The sequence below is a fragment of the Gouania willdenowi genome, chromosome 19, assembly GCF_900634775.1.
Source record: "Gouania willdenowi chromosome 19, fGouWil2.1, whole genome shotgun sequence".
NCBI lineage: Eukaryota > Metazoa > Chordata > Actinopteri > Blenniiformes > Gobiesocidae > Gouania > Gouania willdenowi.
Window position 1 is genome coordinate 15,217,294 of NC_041062.1, and position 18,600 is coordinate 15,235,893.

The 18,600-nt window shown below is 37.8% G+C and overlaps 2 protein-coding genes across 4 annotated transcripts; both read right to left on the reverse strand.

Annotated features, from left to right (window-relative positions):
• Positions 1 to 105: 105 nt before the first annotated feature.
• LOC114481540 (immune-associated nucleotide-binding protein 7-like) lies at positions 106 to 7,178 on the reverse strand. The gene is made up of 8 exons (XM_028476465.1): positions 7,038 to 7,178; positions 6,758 to 6,841; positions 5,114 to 5,191; positions 3,614 to 3,664; positions 2,382 to 2,432; positions 2,218 to 2,268; positions 2,047 to 2,097; positions 106 to 991 (listed from the first exon to the last, which is right to left on the reverse strand). The coding sequence occupies exons 2-8, from the start codon at positions 6,801 to 6,803 to the stop codon at positions 303 to 305; spliced, it is 1,017 nt and encodes a 338-aa protein (XP_028332266.1). The 5' UTR covers positions 6,804 to 6,841; positions 7,038 to 7,178; the 3' UTR covers positions 106 to 302.
• A 95-nt stretch (positions 7,179 to 7,273) lies between these two features.
• On the reverse strand, positions 7,274 to 16,571 carry xrcc6 (X-ray repair complementing defective repair in Chinese hamster cells 6). Of its 3 annotated transcripts, none has more exons than XM_028476141.1 (13): positions 16,508 to 16,571; positions 16,133 to 16,205; positions 13,724 to 13,836; positions 13,236 to 13,377; positions 12,027 to 12,278; positions 11,744 to 11,894; positions 11,445 to 11,631; positions 11,190 to 11,358; positions 9,856 to 10,017; positions 9,589 to 9,718; positions 9,399 to 9,499; positions 9,197 to 9,313; positions 7,274 to 7,815 (listed from the first exon to the last, which is right to left on the reverse strand). In XM_028476141.1, exons 2-13 carry the CDS (start codon positions 16,203 to 16,205, stop codon positions 7,616 to 7,618), a joined length of 1,797 nt encoding a protein of 598 aa, XP_028331942.1. In that variant the 5' UTR covers positions 16,508 to 16,571; the 3' UTR covers positions 7,274 to 7,615. The 3 variants fall into 3 exon arrangements, with proteins under 3 accessions (XP_028331942.1, XP_028331941.1, XP_028331940.1); XM_028476140.1 differs by having other exon boundaries at positions 11,744 to 11,930; XM_028476139.1 differs by having other exon boundaries at positions 7,616 to 7,815; positions 11,744 to 11,930; positions 16,133 to 16,221; positions 16,508 to 16,570.
• Positions 16,572 to 18,600: the final 2,029 nt, after the last annotated feature.

Below are 18,600 nucleotides of genomic sequence, written 5' to 3' on the forward strand. Positions count from 1 at the left end.
TAGATTTTGTTGTTAATTTGATTCCTATTAAAATACTTATAAGAATGACTGCAGATTTTTTATTGTTTGAAAGAATAAATGTAAAAGATCATAAAATTTTTTTTCTTTGTTTTGATTTGACTCCTATTCAAGACACTTGGATAAGAATGACTGTATATTGATAAATTGCACTTTTTATTTTTTTTATTGTTAAGGCTACAAACTTCCATTTTGGTACATTTTCAGCTGGTGGTGTGCCTTGGGATTTTTTTCAATGAAAAGATGTTCCATGGTTAAAAAACAGTGTTGACCCTGAACGTTTTCTATGTGTGTTTTAGTTTTTTGGTCAGTGAAGAAGCCATGTCATTCAGCAGGTCCTCCCTGAGCCGCTCCTCCTCTCTGTGAATCTCGTGGATGAAAAGATCCTTCGTCTCCCTCAACTCCACCACTCGCCCCAGCAGGCGTTGGCGTAACACTCGTAGGGTTTCTGGAGAACGGTCGGGCTGGTTTTCTACGAGCTCAGGCCTTTGTCCGCACAGAGACAGGCCCTGTTTGACAGGTCCTGCATCCACATCGGGCCCCCCTCCCTCCGCAGGCTCAGCGTGCGTGAGCACTGGGATGATGTACTCTAAGACTCCATCTCCATACAGCTCCACTATAGCTTGCATTAGCTGAGCCGTCAAAGTGCTGGAAGTTGGCATCACCAACATGAAGGCATGTGGACCTGGACTAGTGAGCTGGAGACTCCTCAGGGCTTCTCTGGCTCTTTTGCCATTTCCCATCGAGGGCCCCAAAAGATCAGGGGTGTCGACCACAGTTAGATCTCGACCATCTACCACCGCCCTTCTAACGGTGCTCTCCACCAGACCACCTTTGGGCGGCCTTATCTCATGGATGCCAAATAAAGCGTGTGCTAGGGACGTCCGCCCCCCATCTGAAGGTCCCAGCAGGATCAGCCTCACACTGCTGCTGGGATCTGTGGACAACTTTGAAGACTCATCATCAGAGGACCCTAAAGAGTTCAAGAGAAGCTCTTTCAAAATAATTTCGAAGAGATCATCCATGAAATTATTATTTTATAGAAAAACACATTCACTCTGGTTACTGGCCTCAATTTAGCAAAACAAATATAATTTCCTCATTCATTATCAGTGCAAATGACCTAATGATTTAGTTTATATTCATCTGGCTCTTTTTTTTTTACTTGTTTGTCTGTTAGCAGGATTATGTCATAAGCACTCTATATCAGCACTCTTGGAATGTCTGTTGTCCAGTGAAATAACTTGGTCTAAACTAACTGTTGTATAATGGATTTTTAGCAAAATTTTAACCAAAGATTGATCTTACGCCATGGAAGATTCCATTACATTTACTGATTCTTGATCAGTTTAAAAAATCCCTACATGTCTCATCATTGGCTAAATTTGAGCCCCAGATTGAGCATTCAATATACGATATTTCGGAAAAAATGGTGGAGCCCATACATTTGGACCTACTGTATCATCATTAACGGGGATATACTGTACTGTATATTTCTTCAAAGCCTTTAAAGTGTGAATGATTACTGTATGAAACCAGGACCACTGATCCAGATAACTGTAAATATCTGCCACAGAGGATATTTGGAGCTTGTTGGAGGTTTAAACTCTCTAAATGTTCTTGTTTTTAGACATTTGTTTGGTTTTTCTTCCAGGTTTCTTTTTCATTCACATGATCCGGACAAAAAAACGTGTAAATATTTGATTGTGATCCATCTTTTAACATTTTAAAATAAGATTCTGATGCAACTACATAGTGCAATAGTGTAGCCTCATCAAATAGCAAAATCAATCACGCTTATTTATCAAAAGATAATTAGACATTCACACACCAATGTAGGTAAACGTGTCACACCCAATGACTCACGCCGACAGGTGAGAAATCAAAACGCTAACCTTGTGAAAGGACAACTCAAGACAACTTAATCCTCTGAATCACAGCTGCCTTATGGACACACCTCCTTTATTGATTATTGATGAGGTGGTTCAGAAGAGTTAAAAAGGTGAAGTAAGACTGAAGGAGACTGACCTGTAATGGCTCTGACGGCAGCAGACAGCCACTTGAACTTGGAGCAAAATCCTAATAAAGCACAAATGAATGAAGTCGTGTGATAAACTGAATTACAATCTTTACGCTATTATCTTACCTCCCATTAAAAAGTCTATTTGCAACACAGTGAACAGCTAACAGGAGACTCACCTACGATGAACCGCCAAACTCGAGACAGCCATTTACACAAGCTCTGAATACCTTTGACACACACACACACACACAAAAAAAGCGAACAGTCAGTGTTTGTTCTGCTGGTAAAGCACGAGACAGTGAACAGAAGTCCACTCAGACATGAAGTATGTGTTTGGTACCACGCAGGGTTCCTACGAGGCGGCTCACCCAGCCCCAAAGAGCCGTCAGACCTGAAACAGACGGAGTAATGGACACATCCAGGCAGAAATATTAGCAAAAGATGTAAAGAGCACTGATATATCCTACTCAGGTAGAAGTACTGTTACTCAAATACAAGTAAATCGTACATAAAACACTACAAGTACAAGTAAAAAGTAGATTAATTAAAGAGTACTCAAAGTACGTTTATATTTGGTAATAAATCTTGTCACAGTTCCCTTGCATACAGTAAACATCTTGAGTATAAACTAAAAATATTAAAAATAAGGTTTTTTTTCAAAATGTACAGTCCTTTTTAAAAAATAAATTAACACCAATGAAGTCAATTCAAAATAAGATAAGAAAACTCGGCAGACTAAGTATAGCTACATTTCTGAACTCTAAAACTGAGAAAAAAGCAACTTAATAACAATAACATGAGTTTTTAAATTACAATTAAGTCTTCAATTATTTATGTTCAATCAAGTTTACGGTGACCAGCATTTTTTCAAATTACAAAAATTATTTTCCCCCTGAAATCAATTACAATTATATTCTCAATTACTAAAGTCTAAAAAACTATTAATTACAATTACTGAGCCTTTCATAACAGAGCCCATAAAACGTAACCATCCTCTTGTGTTAGCTTTCTGTTAGCATCTCTTACGATAAGGCGTCAGTTTTGACCCATGTCTTAAATCAGCTGTAAAATACAAAAAAAAAAAATCCATCCTTATCGATGAAAATATTGATATTAATATTTTTGATGTGGGTGTCTGAGCATTTCTTCTGTCAGTATAAAGTACCCCTATATTTACACTTTTTACTTTTTTTTTTAAATGGTAAAATGATCATAAAGAGAACTAACAGGTAAACTTGAAATGAAACATATTTTAATAATGGTTTACTAAATAGGCCTATGTGTAAACCATAAAACTACAACATGGTTCCCCATGTTTTGCATTTAATGACATTACAAATGACAGTTTCCTTTTGGTTCATGCCAATTACAATTACAAAATCAATTATCTAAACACAATTACAATTCAATTACGATTACAATAGCAACTTTTTTTTCAAATACGATTTCAGTTATAATTACGCCATAATTAATTACCAATTACAATTATAATTTACCCTAACCCTGATGAAAACCACTGACTATTAGTTTGATTTCTTCTACCTCAGACGCCCACAGTTTGAATAAACTCACCAGTTAAAGAGCAGAATATCCTAATGGGCCAGCGGATCAGAGCAGGGAGAGCTAAAGGGAGAACAGACTACTGTCAGTGTGTGAGAATGATAAAATCAACTGACATGGAAGAACAGGTAAACTCCACTCAGAAACATCCTGGCCTGTGTGGACTTGAATCCATAATATTGCAGCGTTGCAAAATTTGGTGAATCAAAATAATAAAGTGTGAACTTTAAAGGCAGTGGCTATCCGTACAGTTGCCGTAAAAATATACCGACATTCTATCCGTACGCAGTGCCCCTATTTGGCCAGTTTAGGTCACTTGATAGGTCAGTTATTGGCCAGTTTAGGTCATGTGATAGGTCAGTCATTGGCCAGTTTAGGCCGCGTGATAGGTCAGTCATTGGCCAGTTTAGGTCATGTGATAGGTCAGTCATTGGCCAGTTGAGGTCACGTGATAGGTCAGTCATTGGCCAGTTGAGGTCATGTGATAGGTCAGTCATTGGCCAGTTTAAGTCACGTGATAGGTCAGTTATTGGCCAGTTGAGGTCACGTGATAGGTCAGTTATTGGCCAGTTTAAGTCACGTGATAGGTCAGTCATTGGCCAGTTTAGGTCATGTGATAGGTCAGTTATTGGCCAGTTTAGGTCATGTGATAGGTCAGTCATTGGCCAGTTTAGGTCATGTGATAGGTCAGTCATTGGCCAGTTTAGGTCATGTGATAGGTCAGTCATTGGCCAGTTGAGGTCACGTGATAGGTCAGTTATTGGCCAGGTGAGGTCGCGTGATAGGTCAGTTATTTGCCAGTTTAGGTCATGTGATAGGTCAGTCATTGGCCAGTTGAGGTCATGTGATAGGTCAGTCATTGGCCAGTTTAAGTCACGTGATAGGTCAGTTATTGGCCAATTGAGGTCACGTGATAGGTCAGTTATTGGCCAGTTTAGGTCATGTGATAGGTCAGTCATTGGCCAGTTTAGGTCATGTGATAGGTCAGTTATTGGTCAGTTTAAGTCACGTGATAGGTCAGTCATTGCCCAGTTGAGGTCATGTGATAGGTCAGTCATTGGCCAGTTGAGGTCACGTGATGGGTCAGTTATTGGCCCGTTTAGATCATGTGAAAGGTCAGTCATTGGCCAGTTTAGGTCATGTGATCGGTCAGTTATTGGCCAGTTTAGGTCAAGTGATAAGTCAGTTATTGGCCAGTTTAGGTCATGTGATAGTTAATTATAATCCTTCACCTAACCCTAAAAATTGTTGCAATATTGGTTCATAACTTAAACCTAACCCTAACCCTAAGATGCTACGTACTTTTACTTCGGTAACCGTACCATTAGCACCGGGGGTTGTCCCTACGGCACCCGTATAAATAGACACTTTATACTTTAATTGTTGCGGTTTGGTTTCAACCGAGCGTAAAAGGTTGAGCTCGGCTGTTCACACGTGCTGTAACAGTGACACTAGTGATCATGTGACTCTGTGTTTGTGACGAGTGGGTGAGAGTGTTGCTGAGGGACTGACTCTGTGAGAACCTGTAGAGGAGGTAGCCCACCACAGTAAAGGCTCCCATCTGGACGCTATTGGTGCCCATCCACCAGCCTGAAGGGAGATGGAGAGAGAGAGAAAGAGGGACATTGGTCAGTAATGCTAAGGTTGTTTACAGATTTGTAAATCATGGGTTTTACCTTTCACCCAAATTTGTAATGCAGCGTGAAACAACTGGAATCCAAAGCTAACTCTGCCTCTGTGTGTGTGTGTGTGTTAAGTAACCAGACACATTAATTAAAACTTAGAATTCTTTAACAAAAAAGGTGGACTTTACACTGTTTTATAAGATAGAAACATGGACATCAACGCATGACTAAACATAACCTGTAAACTGTCAGAATTAGCTAAATCTGTTTAAAATTGAATTCCTATCAAAAGCACAACACATCCTAAAAGAGAACCAAATCTCCTCCTCTGATATTCACATTTATCTGGATCAATGATCCTAATCAGACCATGATCATTGACACTTTAAAGCAAGGGTGCACAACACATTTTGGTCGGGGGCCAAATACGGACAAATTTGATCTCAAGTGGGCCGCAAAGGTTGGGAACAATTTCAACATTAATGCCACTTTGCATTTCCATGTATAAATAAACTAAAAGTATGTATGTAGAGAATGTCAAGCACTGAAAATATCCAAGCAATAGGTGATATGTAGTGACAATAATTATTTAATTTCAGAAAATTTTGTCAAATAATTTGAGGATTGAGCAGAATTTTGGAAAAAAATTGGTTTTAATCAACAATTTGAGAGTAGAAATGACTTCCATTGTGTTATACAAGCGTGGGAAAACCGTGAACCCCTGCAAATACTGTAATATTCAAATTCAATGAAACTCCACTTGAATACTGTAATTGTAAAGTTCTACTTCCAAATAAATCTGCTATAATGTTATGTTTTTTTAAGTGTAATATTTTGCATGAATGCCCATATTTATGTTGGAATATGACACAGTAATTAAAAATTGCTCCCAATCTTTGTTTAATTTCAATAAATAATTCCCATGAAAAGTTTCAATATTTTTTAATATTACCAAAATACCAGAGCTTAAGTTCCCGTGGAAATTGGCCAGATATTTTTACACCCCATTGCTACCTTTGTTTTAAAAGGCCAGATTTGGCCCCTGGGCCTTGAGTTTGACACGTGTTTTAAAGGTCACCAGCAGGGCGTCAGAAGAACCAACCAGAACGAGCCAAAAATGGGGATTCAAACTGAGCCAGAATCAGTATATTGATGAGGATCCTCTCCAAAATCTAATGGAATCTTCCAAGGCCTAATGTCTTTCTTGGGTTGAAAAATAGTCAAAATCTGTTTATTACTTTTAACGTATCCCTATCCAGCATGTTTTAGTTGTTTCCCTCTTCCAACACACCTGATTGAAAGGACCAGGATCATTATCAGGCTTCTGCAGAGCTTGATAGTGAGTTAATCATTTGAATCAGGTGTGTCGGAAGAGGGAAACATCTAAAAGATGCTGGATAGAGGCCCTTGAGGACCAGGATTGGGCACCCCTGACATATACAGTATAGGATGGTTAATTTTTAATCCTGAAAATCTCAAAATGAATCAAAAATAATTCCAGTCGACTCAAACAGTCGGCGTTCTCGCTCACCTGAGGCAGCATCCTGGGAGGCCTCTCTGTCACACTGACACTCCATCTTTCAGCAGGTCGAGGGTACGAGGACAGTTCTGCTCACTAACATTTAAAACAAAATGGTATAAATTAGTTTGTTTTGGGAATCATTTGTGTTATATCAAGCAACTGTTCTTTAGAAGAAAGGAAAGAGTTCAATAACAGTGTTATCAGCATTAAATCAAACTTTACTGCAGTAGGAATAGAAATTCAAACCATCACTGTAGGTAGAATGTAGCATGATGCATTAAATCCTTACCTGACGAGCGCCGATATCAACCTCCAACACAATGTAACCACTGTCAAAATGTGACATTATTACTCATGAGCTCCGCGCTGCATGTGATCTGTTCAGGATTGGCTCGCCCTAAGCAGGAGCGTCACTGGGGCTTTAGTGCAGTGAGAAAGTCCAAGTATGCAGTAAATCCTGAGCTCTTACTTTGAAGGGACACGCCTTGTTCTTAAGTTGGCAACAGGAAGAACTGGAAATGTAGCTTCAGGTGTGATGGGTGAATGCATCCAGCACGTTTTATTAAAGAAAATGCAACAAAATACAGCCAAACGTACAGGAAGCAGTCAATTCAGACAGAATAAACTGGTTTCTTACCATTCCAACACTGTTAACCCTACATATAAAGCCCAGTGTGTAGATGCTACTATACAATTCTACAGTAAATATGATACATTTTTTAAAGTTTGAGTGATTAGAATGAAGTATTTATTTGTTTTGATTGAATAATCAGAAAAAAAAGCCAGATATTTCTTTTACAAGCACAACTACAGCTACATTGAGGCTTTCGGCCTCTTACTGATGACTCTATGCTCGATTCCGTCTCTTCATGAACTGAGTTGGTCCATCAGAGCATCGATCAGCTCCTGTTTTTTAGTCCCAGTGGTCCGAACTCCGAACTGTTTGCAGGCTTCTTTCAGGACTGGAACAGTCAGCTTTCCCAGAGTGCCGTTCTGCACGTGGACCTTTATCTGATCCATAGACACCTCAACTTTGGGCTTCTTCTCAGCTCCTCCTCCAGAATCAGCTGGAAGTAAGTCAAAAGATATCTTATTATAATGGTGCAATGACACAGAACAACCGAAAACATTCCCACCACCATAAAATTAGACGGGTCTCTATTAAAATGAGCAGGTGACAAGACAAGAGAGGTACAAAACTGTAAAACCTTTTGTTCATACACTGGAGGGATACAACACAACAACTAAAAGTCCATCAGCAGATCATTTACTGAGCAAAGTTAAACTGGAGATCATCTCCTCTGTTCGGGCAGAGCTGTTGGGCTGGATCACAATGAAGAAAAATAGTTTTAAAAGTGGCCACACAACAAACTCAATGAGTATATACTGTCATGAAGAATATCAACACGTGGTCATTTGATCCATAAAACTCACTGAAAAATAAATTTCCCGAGACTTGCCATGGTGCTACTGACAAAAGTTCTGGTTAACTTCAAAACAAGAGTCCTACCTACAAAAGCATTCAAAAACTAATGAAAGACAAGAAAAGATGCTTTTGTTTTGAAAAGGTGTTTGATTTTTAGCTTGAAGCCTGTCACAGAACGATTTTATGTTCTGCTCGTGATGCATCATGGGGCGGTTGAGTATGACTAGTGTGCCCAACGTGCACACAATTTTTCCATACTATCTAATGTGAACGCAGGGCCGGCTTTAGGTCATCCGGTGCCTTAGGCAAGAGTGGACTTTGACCCCTCCCCCATGAATGAATAAAAATAGATATGTTTTTTATTCAAGTACATACACAGTGTGTACACATTATTATTTATTTTAAAAATCAAGAAACAACAAACCATTGAAAAAAAAATATTTTAAAATAATGCACTATAATACCATATAACATCTACTGGAATAGTGCAAATGTCTCCAGGGAACAATAACAAAAATGGTGCAAAAAAACAGCAATCAAAAGTAAAAATAAAAAGCAAAAGTTTCAGTACAAGGACATTTCTACTTTCCTATTTTTAAAAAATAAATAAATAAATAAATAAACTGGGGGGGGGGGCAATTTGGCACTCCTCCAACAGATGGCATCCTAGGCGGCCGCCTGTGTTGCCTGTCAGGAAGGTGTGAACGCATCACATACTAATTTTTACATCAGACTATGAGTAGTACGTTAGTTTGACATTTTGAACATAGTCAGTCAGCCTTTGGTTAATGTCGTCCAACAAAAACACAAACACGCTAAGTGAGCATAGTGATGTAAAACCTGTGTTGATCCAGTGGCTATGCTCTGAAAGGTCAACTAAAACTTTGGTGGAAGTGCAGACATTTGACCTTTTTTCATGTTTCCTTGGGGGATTAAGTTGTGTCGACTGAAAATGACGCTATTTGGAGATATTTAGAAATAAAACAGAGTAGATGGGGGCTGTGTTTGGATGGAGTGCTGACCTGTTTTGCGTTTTGCTGCAGGTTTGCTCTCTGGATTGTAGTTAGCAGGATACACAAGGTTTTTGAATTCATCTACTAAAGAGCCGAGACGGCGGTCGATCTGCTCCACCTTTGGCACTGAGACAACAAGAGAGAGACGCTGAGGAATGGATGCTATTAGCACTAAATAGAACCTCAACCTCTGCTTCAGTTTGAATCTTACTGATAAGATCTTCTACTTCTTCTGGAGCCATCATATCCAGAGCCAGGGCTTCCAGGTTTCTGTAATGCTTCTGGATGACCGGGTTTTCAAAAGCGTCGCTCCTAGATTCAAACGACAGAAGAAGAAATTGCCACGTTTGAATTGAAAATGAGTTTTAAAACTTCAGAGGAAATGTTTTTACTAGCCACACTTGTATTTGAAGCGAAGCTTGGTAACAATGTCCTTCATCTTGTCCACTTGTTCTTGTGAAGCTGACGTGCAGCGAGGAAGATCAAGAGTCCTCACGTCGTCAGCGTATGGCAGATAGATGACGTTGAAGCCTGATACAGCAGGAGAACCATTTTAAGCACTTTTTAGACACTTTTATTCTGAAATCAAGGCTTCAAATCCCTTATTATCACACATTTACACTGTGACATCTCCAAAAAACTATTTTAAAGGCCAAGTTTTCATTTACCTGGCGGGTTAATCTGCACCTTGGCGTCGTCCACTTCCTCATTCTGAGGGACCAGGGCGACAAACCGAGGCGGGTTGTTTCGTCGGGCGATGCAGCGGCACAGAGCGTACACGTTCTTCTCACTGCACTTCTTCAACAGGGCAGAGAACAGACAAGCACTGCCTGAGGAGAGAGAACAGAAGATGATGGATTCCTCACAGGTTACGTGCAACTCAGAGCAACAAGGGCAATATTGTGGTCTCCATGACTACAGAAGCTTTGAAAGATGTTGCACTACCACAAATTATATTTACAGCTTACTTACAAGCAACAAAGTTGTTTATGGTTTTCATGGCCTTAATGATCATATGTGCCATTAATTTATAAAGACAGAATAACCTTAATTACTGTGTGTAGATGAACAACATTATTATTATTTTATTATAATATTTGACAAGAGAAGCAACATTTTCCCAATTTAAAAGGGTTATGGTATATGACTGAATCAATGAAAATGATAAATGAGCGTCAACAACAAAATTGTTTATTATTTCCATCACTGAGTGCACAAACTTAAATTTAAGTATGCTATAGTCATGCTTTTCCGGATTTTTTGTAAACTTTCTAAATCAAATGTGCTTTTGTGTATTCAAAATAAAAAACAGCAGTTTGTACAGAACATTCCAGAGAAGTGGAAAATGAACATTGATAAATAATTAGAATATCTGTGGCATAAAATATACAGAGCAACGCTGAGGAATTTAGTTTGAAATACTCTTTCTCCATAGCATTTCATAAGTTTATAAATTGGGTCAGACAATGCTATTTGTAGCACCGCTTCTAGCCCCGCCCACATCCTCTACCACAGGGTGGTCAATAGTAAACTACGATCATTTATTCAGTGACTTGGTTAATTTGTCAGTCATAGATTTATTCAATGTCATCTTGAGTGTGGACTGGCAACACTGCCTGCTCAGAAGCATAACGCTGTCCGTGCTAGCTGCTACATGTTCAGCATTAAGGTGCTAATGGAGCCTTGCACACAACTGGGCTTCTGTTTCCCATCCGTTGTTGTTTTTAAGCTAAAAACTTAAGTCAACACCCACGAAGCACAGCAATGACTTCTCAGGTTCTCCAGTCTCTTATATTGTAGTCTGTGCATGAGTATTATGGGTGTACCAGGAACTCATGAAATGAGAAAGGTTCTGCGCTGTTTGAATTGCAAAAAATAAATCGAATAACTGCTTTTTTTCCTTTTAATGCCTTATTTTTCAGTAATTAATTATTCGTGATAAACACGATAAAGCCCCAGTCCTAACAATCATCTGATGCAGCATCTCCCCCCATGGTCTCACCTTTGATCTCCCCCTCCTCAGGGTAAAGGAACACTGAAGGCTTGATGTGGTGATGCAGCTTGAGCTTCTCCATTGGTTTGAATCCCATAAGAACCAGTCCTGGATCGTCAAACTTCTTTATAAAATCAACCTCGTCCTTCTCCATCTCAATCTGTTTCTTCCCATACGTCTATAACACATATAAGAACAATTATACAAAGGGTCAAATCTAGTTTTTGGTTAGAGAAAATGCTGATACATGCCGACTGCTCCTACCTGAGCTTTCTTTATCTCACTGGGCAGCAGCAGACTGCCCGTCTGTGTGTGGAAGGTGCGTGTTTTGCTGCGCACGGCCTCGTTGCTTTCTCTGTAAAGTTTGACAGGCGGTGGTTTTCGAGCCGTCACGGCGGTCGCATACAGTCCCACAGCCACGTTCAGGCCATCGCCTAGACACAAGTTTATCCTAAAGACAAAACAACACGGGCACAGAACTTAACAACAAAAGGAAATCAAACAGAATACTTATTAAAAGAGAAAATGATGAAAAACCAACAGCATTTGTGAACTTTAACTACCTGGCCGTGGCTCTCTTCTTCTGCTCTTTAGCTCTCACTCGTTTTTGGAGGTCATCCAGTTTTTCACAAGGCTCGAGCTGCAGCCCCAACTCACTCTCATCCTCTGGAGGACTTACAATATCACGAAAAAAGAGCGATACATCAAAGCCACCTGGTTTCATCAGGTGTATTAAATCAATGACAACCCCTATAAAGAAGAATCAATCCACAAAGACGTATTAAACTATTAAATAAATGATGACAAATGCTTCTTTTTTTTTCTTGTTTGGCAGGTCAGGCTCACCAGTCTCTTTCAGGTCACTGGCCTTAGTGCGAGCCTGTCGGTCTTTCACGTTGTCTCCCCCGTGTGGTTGCTCCCTGCATGTGAAAATCATCAGCCGCTTGTGCGACAGGCGTAGTTTGATGTCACTGTAGAGGTTGGCGCAGCACCACAAAGCGTCACCCAGAGACGACGGCCCGCACCCCAGAGTCTCTGCAGCCAGTTTGGCTCCTTTCTCCCCACGCAGAGCATCCACATCCTGGACTCGCTTTGCACCTGAGGAGGGAGAAACAGTGCCTGGATTAAGGGTGTAGGAAAAAATGATTCGGCGATGTATCGCAACATTTCACCGCTCGATTATGTATCGATACAAAAAAATGTCCAAATCGATTTTTTTTTTCCATCACATTTTTCAACAAAAAAACTAGAGCGAGATGTGGCATGTCACAGATTAATCAACATCTGGTAAAAAAAAGTAACCTGCTGCTGTTGCAGCGCTAAGATTTTCCCGCGATTCTGAGATGCAGCAGCATTCTCTCCAAGTGCTGATGCACGCACGCATGGTATACCAGGCTCACAAAGCTAATGTCTTTATTATTAAAATAATAATCATTTATTTACTGTGGGGACACTGAGAGAAACGCAGTACACCAGTTAATTTTTCTTCTTATTGATCAGTGTGTTTACAGTCGATATGTTGACAACTTGACTTGACTTACTAACTATATTTTTTTAATTTAAATGAAGTGAAACACATCAACCTTGATGCATTTTAGCTGGAAGTTAATAGCACTTTATTTTCATAAAACATACTGGACACTTTGATAGTTGTATGTGGTGACTTTTTTTTTATTTAAGAACTTAACAGAATCAGAATCTGTTGTAGAAGCAAAAGTTATAAAATATAATTTGACAGTTTGATAAACATACCACTTATTTTTGATATTTGTATTTGAATTACAGTTAGATACTATTTGTTCTCGCAAGTTTAAAAAAAACAAATAAATTGTATTTCATACCATTTTGTACTTGGTAAAGGTGAAATTTGTAATTATTGATAGTGTGCTATATCGATATATAGGGATATATCGTATTGTGACACACGAATCGTATTGAAAAATTCATGGCAATGCCCAACCCTAGCCTGTTTGTATTTTGTGCTGCTTTAAAATTTTTCTTTTGAAGCTTGATTTCCGTGTGTGTGTGTCTGTGTGTGTGTGTGTGCGTACTCACCAGGTTCATCCAGGTCGTGGTAGACATAGACGTGTTTGAATGTGTCGTTTGGATTTTTGCTATGCTCAGTGCCATAGAATACCAGAGCTATCAGGTCTCGGTGGCTGCTGATGATCTTGCTCGTGTACACAGTGCGCACAACCTACGAGCACACACATCATCATAATCATAATCATGATGGTAGAATCATATTCGCATCACCCGCAAACGGTGGACACTTTTAAGAAAAGACTTAAATATCATCTTTTTAGTCTTTTTAATCTTTTAATATACGTTGTGTTGTATTGTTTTAATCCTGTAGCACTTTGAGGTTTGGTATCAAAAAACAAAAAAACAAAAACAATGTATTATTATTTATATTCAACAACAAAAAAACTAAAAAAATTTTCATTAAACTGAGTTACAATCAAAGTACATTGGGCAAGCAATGACACCAGTCATTAATTAGTCAGTACAAATTAAAAATTTTAACGACTGTCGTCTCTTACCTGCATTGTCATGTCAAAGTTGGAGGGTGCACCGTCTTCTCCTTTGATGAACATTTCCTTTGAAGCGTCCACCAAAAACACCAAACTATCCCTCCCTGTGAGTCTTTCTTCTCCTGTTAATGACAGAGACACACAGTGTGTACTTCAGGTGATTCATGTATGTTTGTGTGTGTGTGTTTTGTAACCAGACGCATTAATTAAAACTTAGAATTTTTGCTAACACTTTATTTTAAGGAGTATAAATAAGGCTGCCATTACGCTTACGTCATTGTTATGGCATGAATAAGGTGTCATGTGTGATGACCCTTCCATTCCATTACAAATCAGGTTGAACATAAACATAAATGATAACATTTTAGGCCATATGATGAAATATATTATATATATATATATATATATATATGAAAAAAGGTACATTTGCACCAATTTTTTACGAGTATTTTTTGCAAATTAATTTAAGAATGAGACTAAAGACACATTAAAAGTCAAAGCCTATTATGTTCTAAAAACCCAGAATGTTTAAACCAGAGGAGACCAAATGAAAAGTTTAACTATTTCTCCTTTTGACTCATGAATTTACTTGCAAATCTTTAAATCATTTCACAACTTTAGGTAACGTTGGTGGCTGCTTTATCACACCAATACATTATAATCTGGCACATAAAGTGCAAATAAGTTTAATTTATTTGTAGAAATAAGTCAATTAAAGTTTAGAAGCTTTCATGTTGTAATTACTGTAATTCTGTGTACCTTGGACTCGACTGAATGCTTTGATCTTGCTAATGCAATGTGAATACCTTGTGTCTTGCAGTACTTAGTCTCGTTATTACAGATTAATCATCTCTTGGTTCTAGGGCCAAGACGACGCATCAACGTAATCAATGACGTTGACGCAAAAAATATATCGACGCAAAATATGCACGCCGATGCGTCGTCCGACCAAAACAAAGATGGGGGCGCCAGAGAATAACTAACGCAAGTGGCTCCTCCGAGTTTCAAAGGTAGCTGTTCCCCGTAACCCTCATCCTTTATCCCGGTGTGACCGTACGGCAGCGTGACAAGGAGGAAATATCATAAGCTGTTCCTCCATTATAAAAAAAATGGCTCTGCCAGGTTTCCCATTGTAGTGATTGGTCAGATGCTGCAATCTCCACCCCTTTTATGGGAGAGCGCACGTAGCAGGCTGAAATTACTTGGCTTAAATCAGCGTGTTGTTATCAACCTTCGTAGGACGGCTTCTCTCTGACAGGGAATGTTTGGTTAGGTGAAGCCCGCTAATGGAGATAAAGCCAGGATATAATTTTCTATCTTCGTAGTATAGGCCCTGAGAGACATTAATTTAAATAATACCAACAACACACAACAACATAAGCACACTACCGGTCAAAAGGTTTAGAACACCACACTTTTCCATTTTTTTTTTACTGAAAATTTTTGAGTTTACTGTGTCATTGCACTCTGAAATGAAAGCATAGAACAAATAAGCAATTTGAGTGGAAAAAGAAATGATGGAATCCATGAATAACACCTGATGCTCATGAGGGTCTGTTCAGTACTTACCTTTATACCATTTCAAGATATTAATTGGACTTGTACAACTTGAATTGCAATAAAGAACTGGAAAAATTAGGGTGTTCTAAAACTTTTGACTGGAAGTGTACATTGAGAAATAAAAGAACAGACAAACAACAACAAAATGACACAAAACAATGATAAAAATGATTTGATTAAAACATGAACTGAAAATAAAAAGGTCAGTGTTGGTTCCACATCAGGAGGGAGACGACCATAAGTGATAAAAACTATAGAAATAAATCTATTCAGGAGGCTCTCCATACTTTTTCATTTAGGGGTGTCCCGATCTGTTATAGATATCAGATATCGGTCTGATATTAGCCTAAAAACAAAAATCGGATATCGGATTCAAATTTCCGTGTTTTCTGATTTTTTTTTTCTTCTTTTAATTCGTTTTTTATTTATTTTATTTAATTGTAGAATACTGTAGATATTATGTTGAAGGTTAAAAATGATGTAACCAATTGGTTAAATATATAATAAATAATTGTCGCTGAATATTGCTCTTTGTTTGCGTAACATTACTTGATCAAGCCTTTTCTAACAAAATACAGTAAGTATTTATTTTATTATGAAAAGAGAGAGAGAGAAAAAATGAAAATATTAAAATAAAAATAAATAAAAAAATAAAGTATGCATGATTCATGCTGATATCGGATCAATATCGTATCGGCCGATAGTCAAGGCTGCAATATCGGTAGCATATCGGAAATTTAAAAAAAAAAAAAAAAAGTTGTATCGGGACATCCCTAGTTTCATTCACTCATTAACAAAACGAGACTATTCTAATGTCTATTCTAAACAATAAAGTTGACAATAACGTCATCTTCCTACCTGCAGATTGCTCTCCATCCTCTTGCTCTTCCTCCTCATCTTCATTCCTGTAGTAACTGGTCCAGTCAGCCATCTGAAGCGTTTGTCTGCTTTAGTTTCCGCCCATGTATTCATTCAATCACTAGCCATTATATTATCTATTTGTAGATGTCTGCTCATCATTTCATACCGATAACATTTGAGAATGAAACGGCGAATATGCTACGATTGATTACTACTGTCTGTCAGTTTTAACTTTAGCCAAGCTGTATCATTAGCTTACCGTGCAGCCACAGTTCTGAGATATAATAACAATCCTGATTAAAAAAAAAAAAATGTTATGAACTGCATTAAAACCTATTATTTCAGATTAATTGTGTGTTTATGTTCACTCACCGTTGGTTGTTTCTCAAACAAGTCCAGACGAGCGCACGCGACCAGGAAGTAGGATTCTTCTTCTTCTACTTAAAACAAAACAAAACAAAAGAAAAAACTTCTTCTTCTCTTGATTTTTGGTAGCTACACGCAACCTTCACATGTATAGCGCCACTTTCCATTCGTTTGAAAACTTCTTACAATGGAAAATAACTCATCTCAATGTTCTGTATTTTTGACATTTTTTTTTTTTAAAATGAATTATAGTTTAGCCCCGTGCTATCTATTTTATGGCTTTTAATGATGAGTTAATCACTCCTAATTTTTTCTTTGGTGGTCTAATTGATATATTTTTGAATTTCGCATTTAGCTTTTGCTTCTTTAACTTGCTCCCATCACTTCTGCTTAATTTTCATTCCTTTGTATGGCTTTGTCTCCCTCTTCGCTCAACCAAGACTTAAGGTTGTTGTTTAAAAGCATTAATAACTCATTTGTAGATTGTTTCCTTTTAATCCCTCATGAGCAAATATAACACTAACACATAAAAATAATAATAATAATAATAATAATAATAATAATAATAATAATAATAATAATTATTATTATTATTATTATTATTTTAAATTGCCATTGAGGTGAAAAGGTCATGCCTATTGTGAGTATGTCTAGAACATGGTTATTTTTTCCAAATCTATTTTTTGGGTCAAAAATATAATCTAATATCATCTAATAATATCTTTCTCCGGCACCTATTGGACAGGCGTATGAGACAGGGGAACGCAAACCCCCAAATTAAATTATTTCTGCTATTAATGTGTTCTTTAATGAGTACTGGATATCTTCTGTGTAGGGCTTGAATGTTTTCTTTGTGCTTGCTGTAGTTTGTTCTGGTGCTCCTGCTTCTACTGTACAAAATGTATGGTCGATTGATTCATATAAAAATCAATCTACCATACATTTAGATTATGGTAGACTTGGCACTTTAAGTGTGGTTAAAAGAAAATCACCAAGAATTCCCACTAGATGGCTGTACAGCACCATTAAAAAACCCAAACTATTTTTTTTTAAAAGTTTTGTTTGATGTGTTGAGCAACATTGTTTCCTTGAGTTCTCTTCTTTGGATGATCTGGCCAGTGTAAGTTTTTAATTAAAATTTTCTATTTATTACTATACATATTTTTTGTCAATATATAAAAAAGTAAGTTTTTAAGTTTAATCACTCTCAGAACATGCATGACATAGATTTCTGATTAAACATTCTACATCATTTCTTTGGAAAATTCTATTCATAATGAATGAGATATTTCCTTTAAACAAAGTCCCTGGCAGAAATATCAATAATTGATCATTTTTTTCTCGGCTGACTGGCCTGCTGGACCACACTTTCATTTAGTGACGCAAATATAGTCATTGTCCTCATTAAGTCTTGACTGCCATGAAGCTTGTGAGATATCTTGACCATAAACTACTTACTGTCTTTTATGTTGAAATGCAGGTTCATCCAGGAGAAGAAAGTGCATGGTGAGGTTGGCCTGCTGAAGCAACTTCCATGTTTGGATTGAGATCTGTAAGGAACACTTACCAACATGTATCAGCATATATAGACCATTTGAATGGTTTGACCTCCTTAATTATCACCTATGAATATTCTCTTTCACCTTTAGAAAATAGGATTTTCACAGATTAAGGAGTAGCTAAGAGCTAAGTACACCGTACACTGGTACCAACCCAGTCCCTGCACTTGGTTTTCTCCAGTGGGAACTTGGCTTTTAAGAAGCAACAGTTACATTTCACGTTTCTGCTTTTGACATAGAAGTTGGTGTTATAACAACTTTCCATTCCCACAATGCTCTTTTCTCATGCTAGGTTACATATTTTCATCAAATGAAAGCTAATTGCCAAAAAAAAAAAAAGCTGATTTACCTCCAGAAACAGTAAATGTAGCCTGAGTTTAGGTAATGAATCAAACCACTCGATGATTATTTATCACAACTTTTAATATTGTTTGTTCAAAATTGGCACCAGTTACTACCGTAAACAACAATTTACAAAGAAACAACTCGAGAAGGGTTTTGTATATAAATAATTTGCTACATACTTTAATTTCACGCATA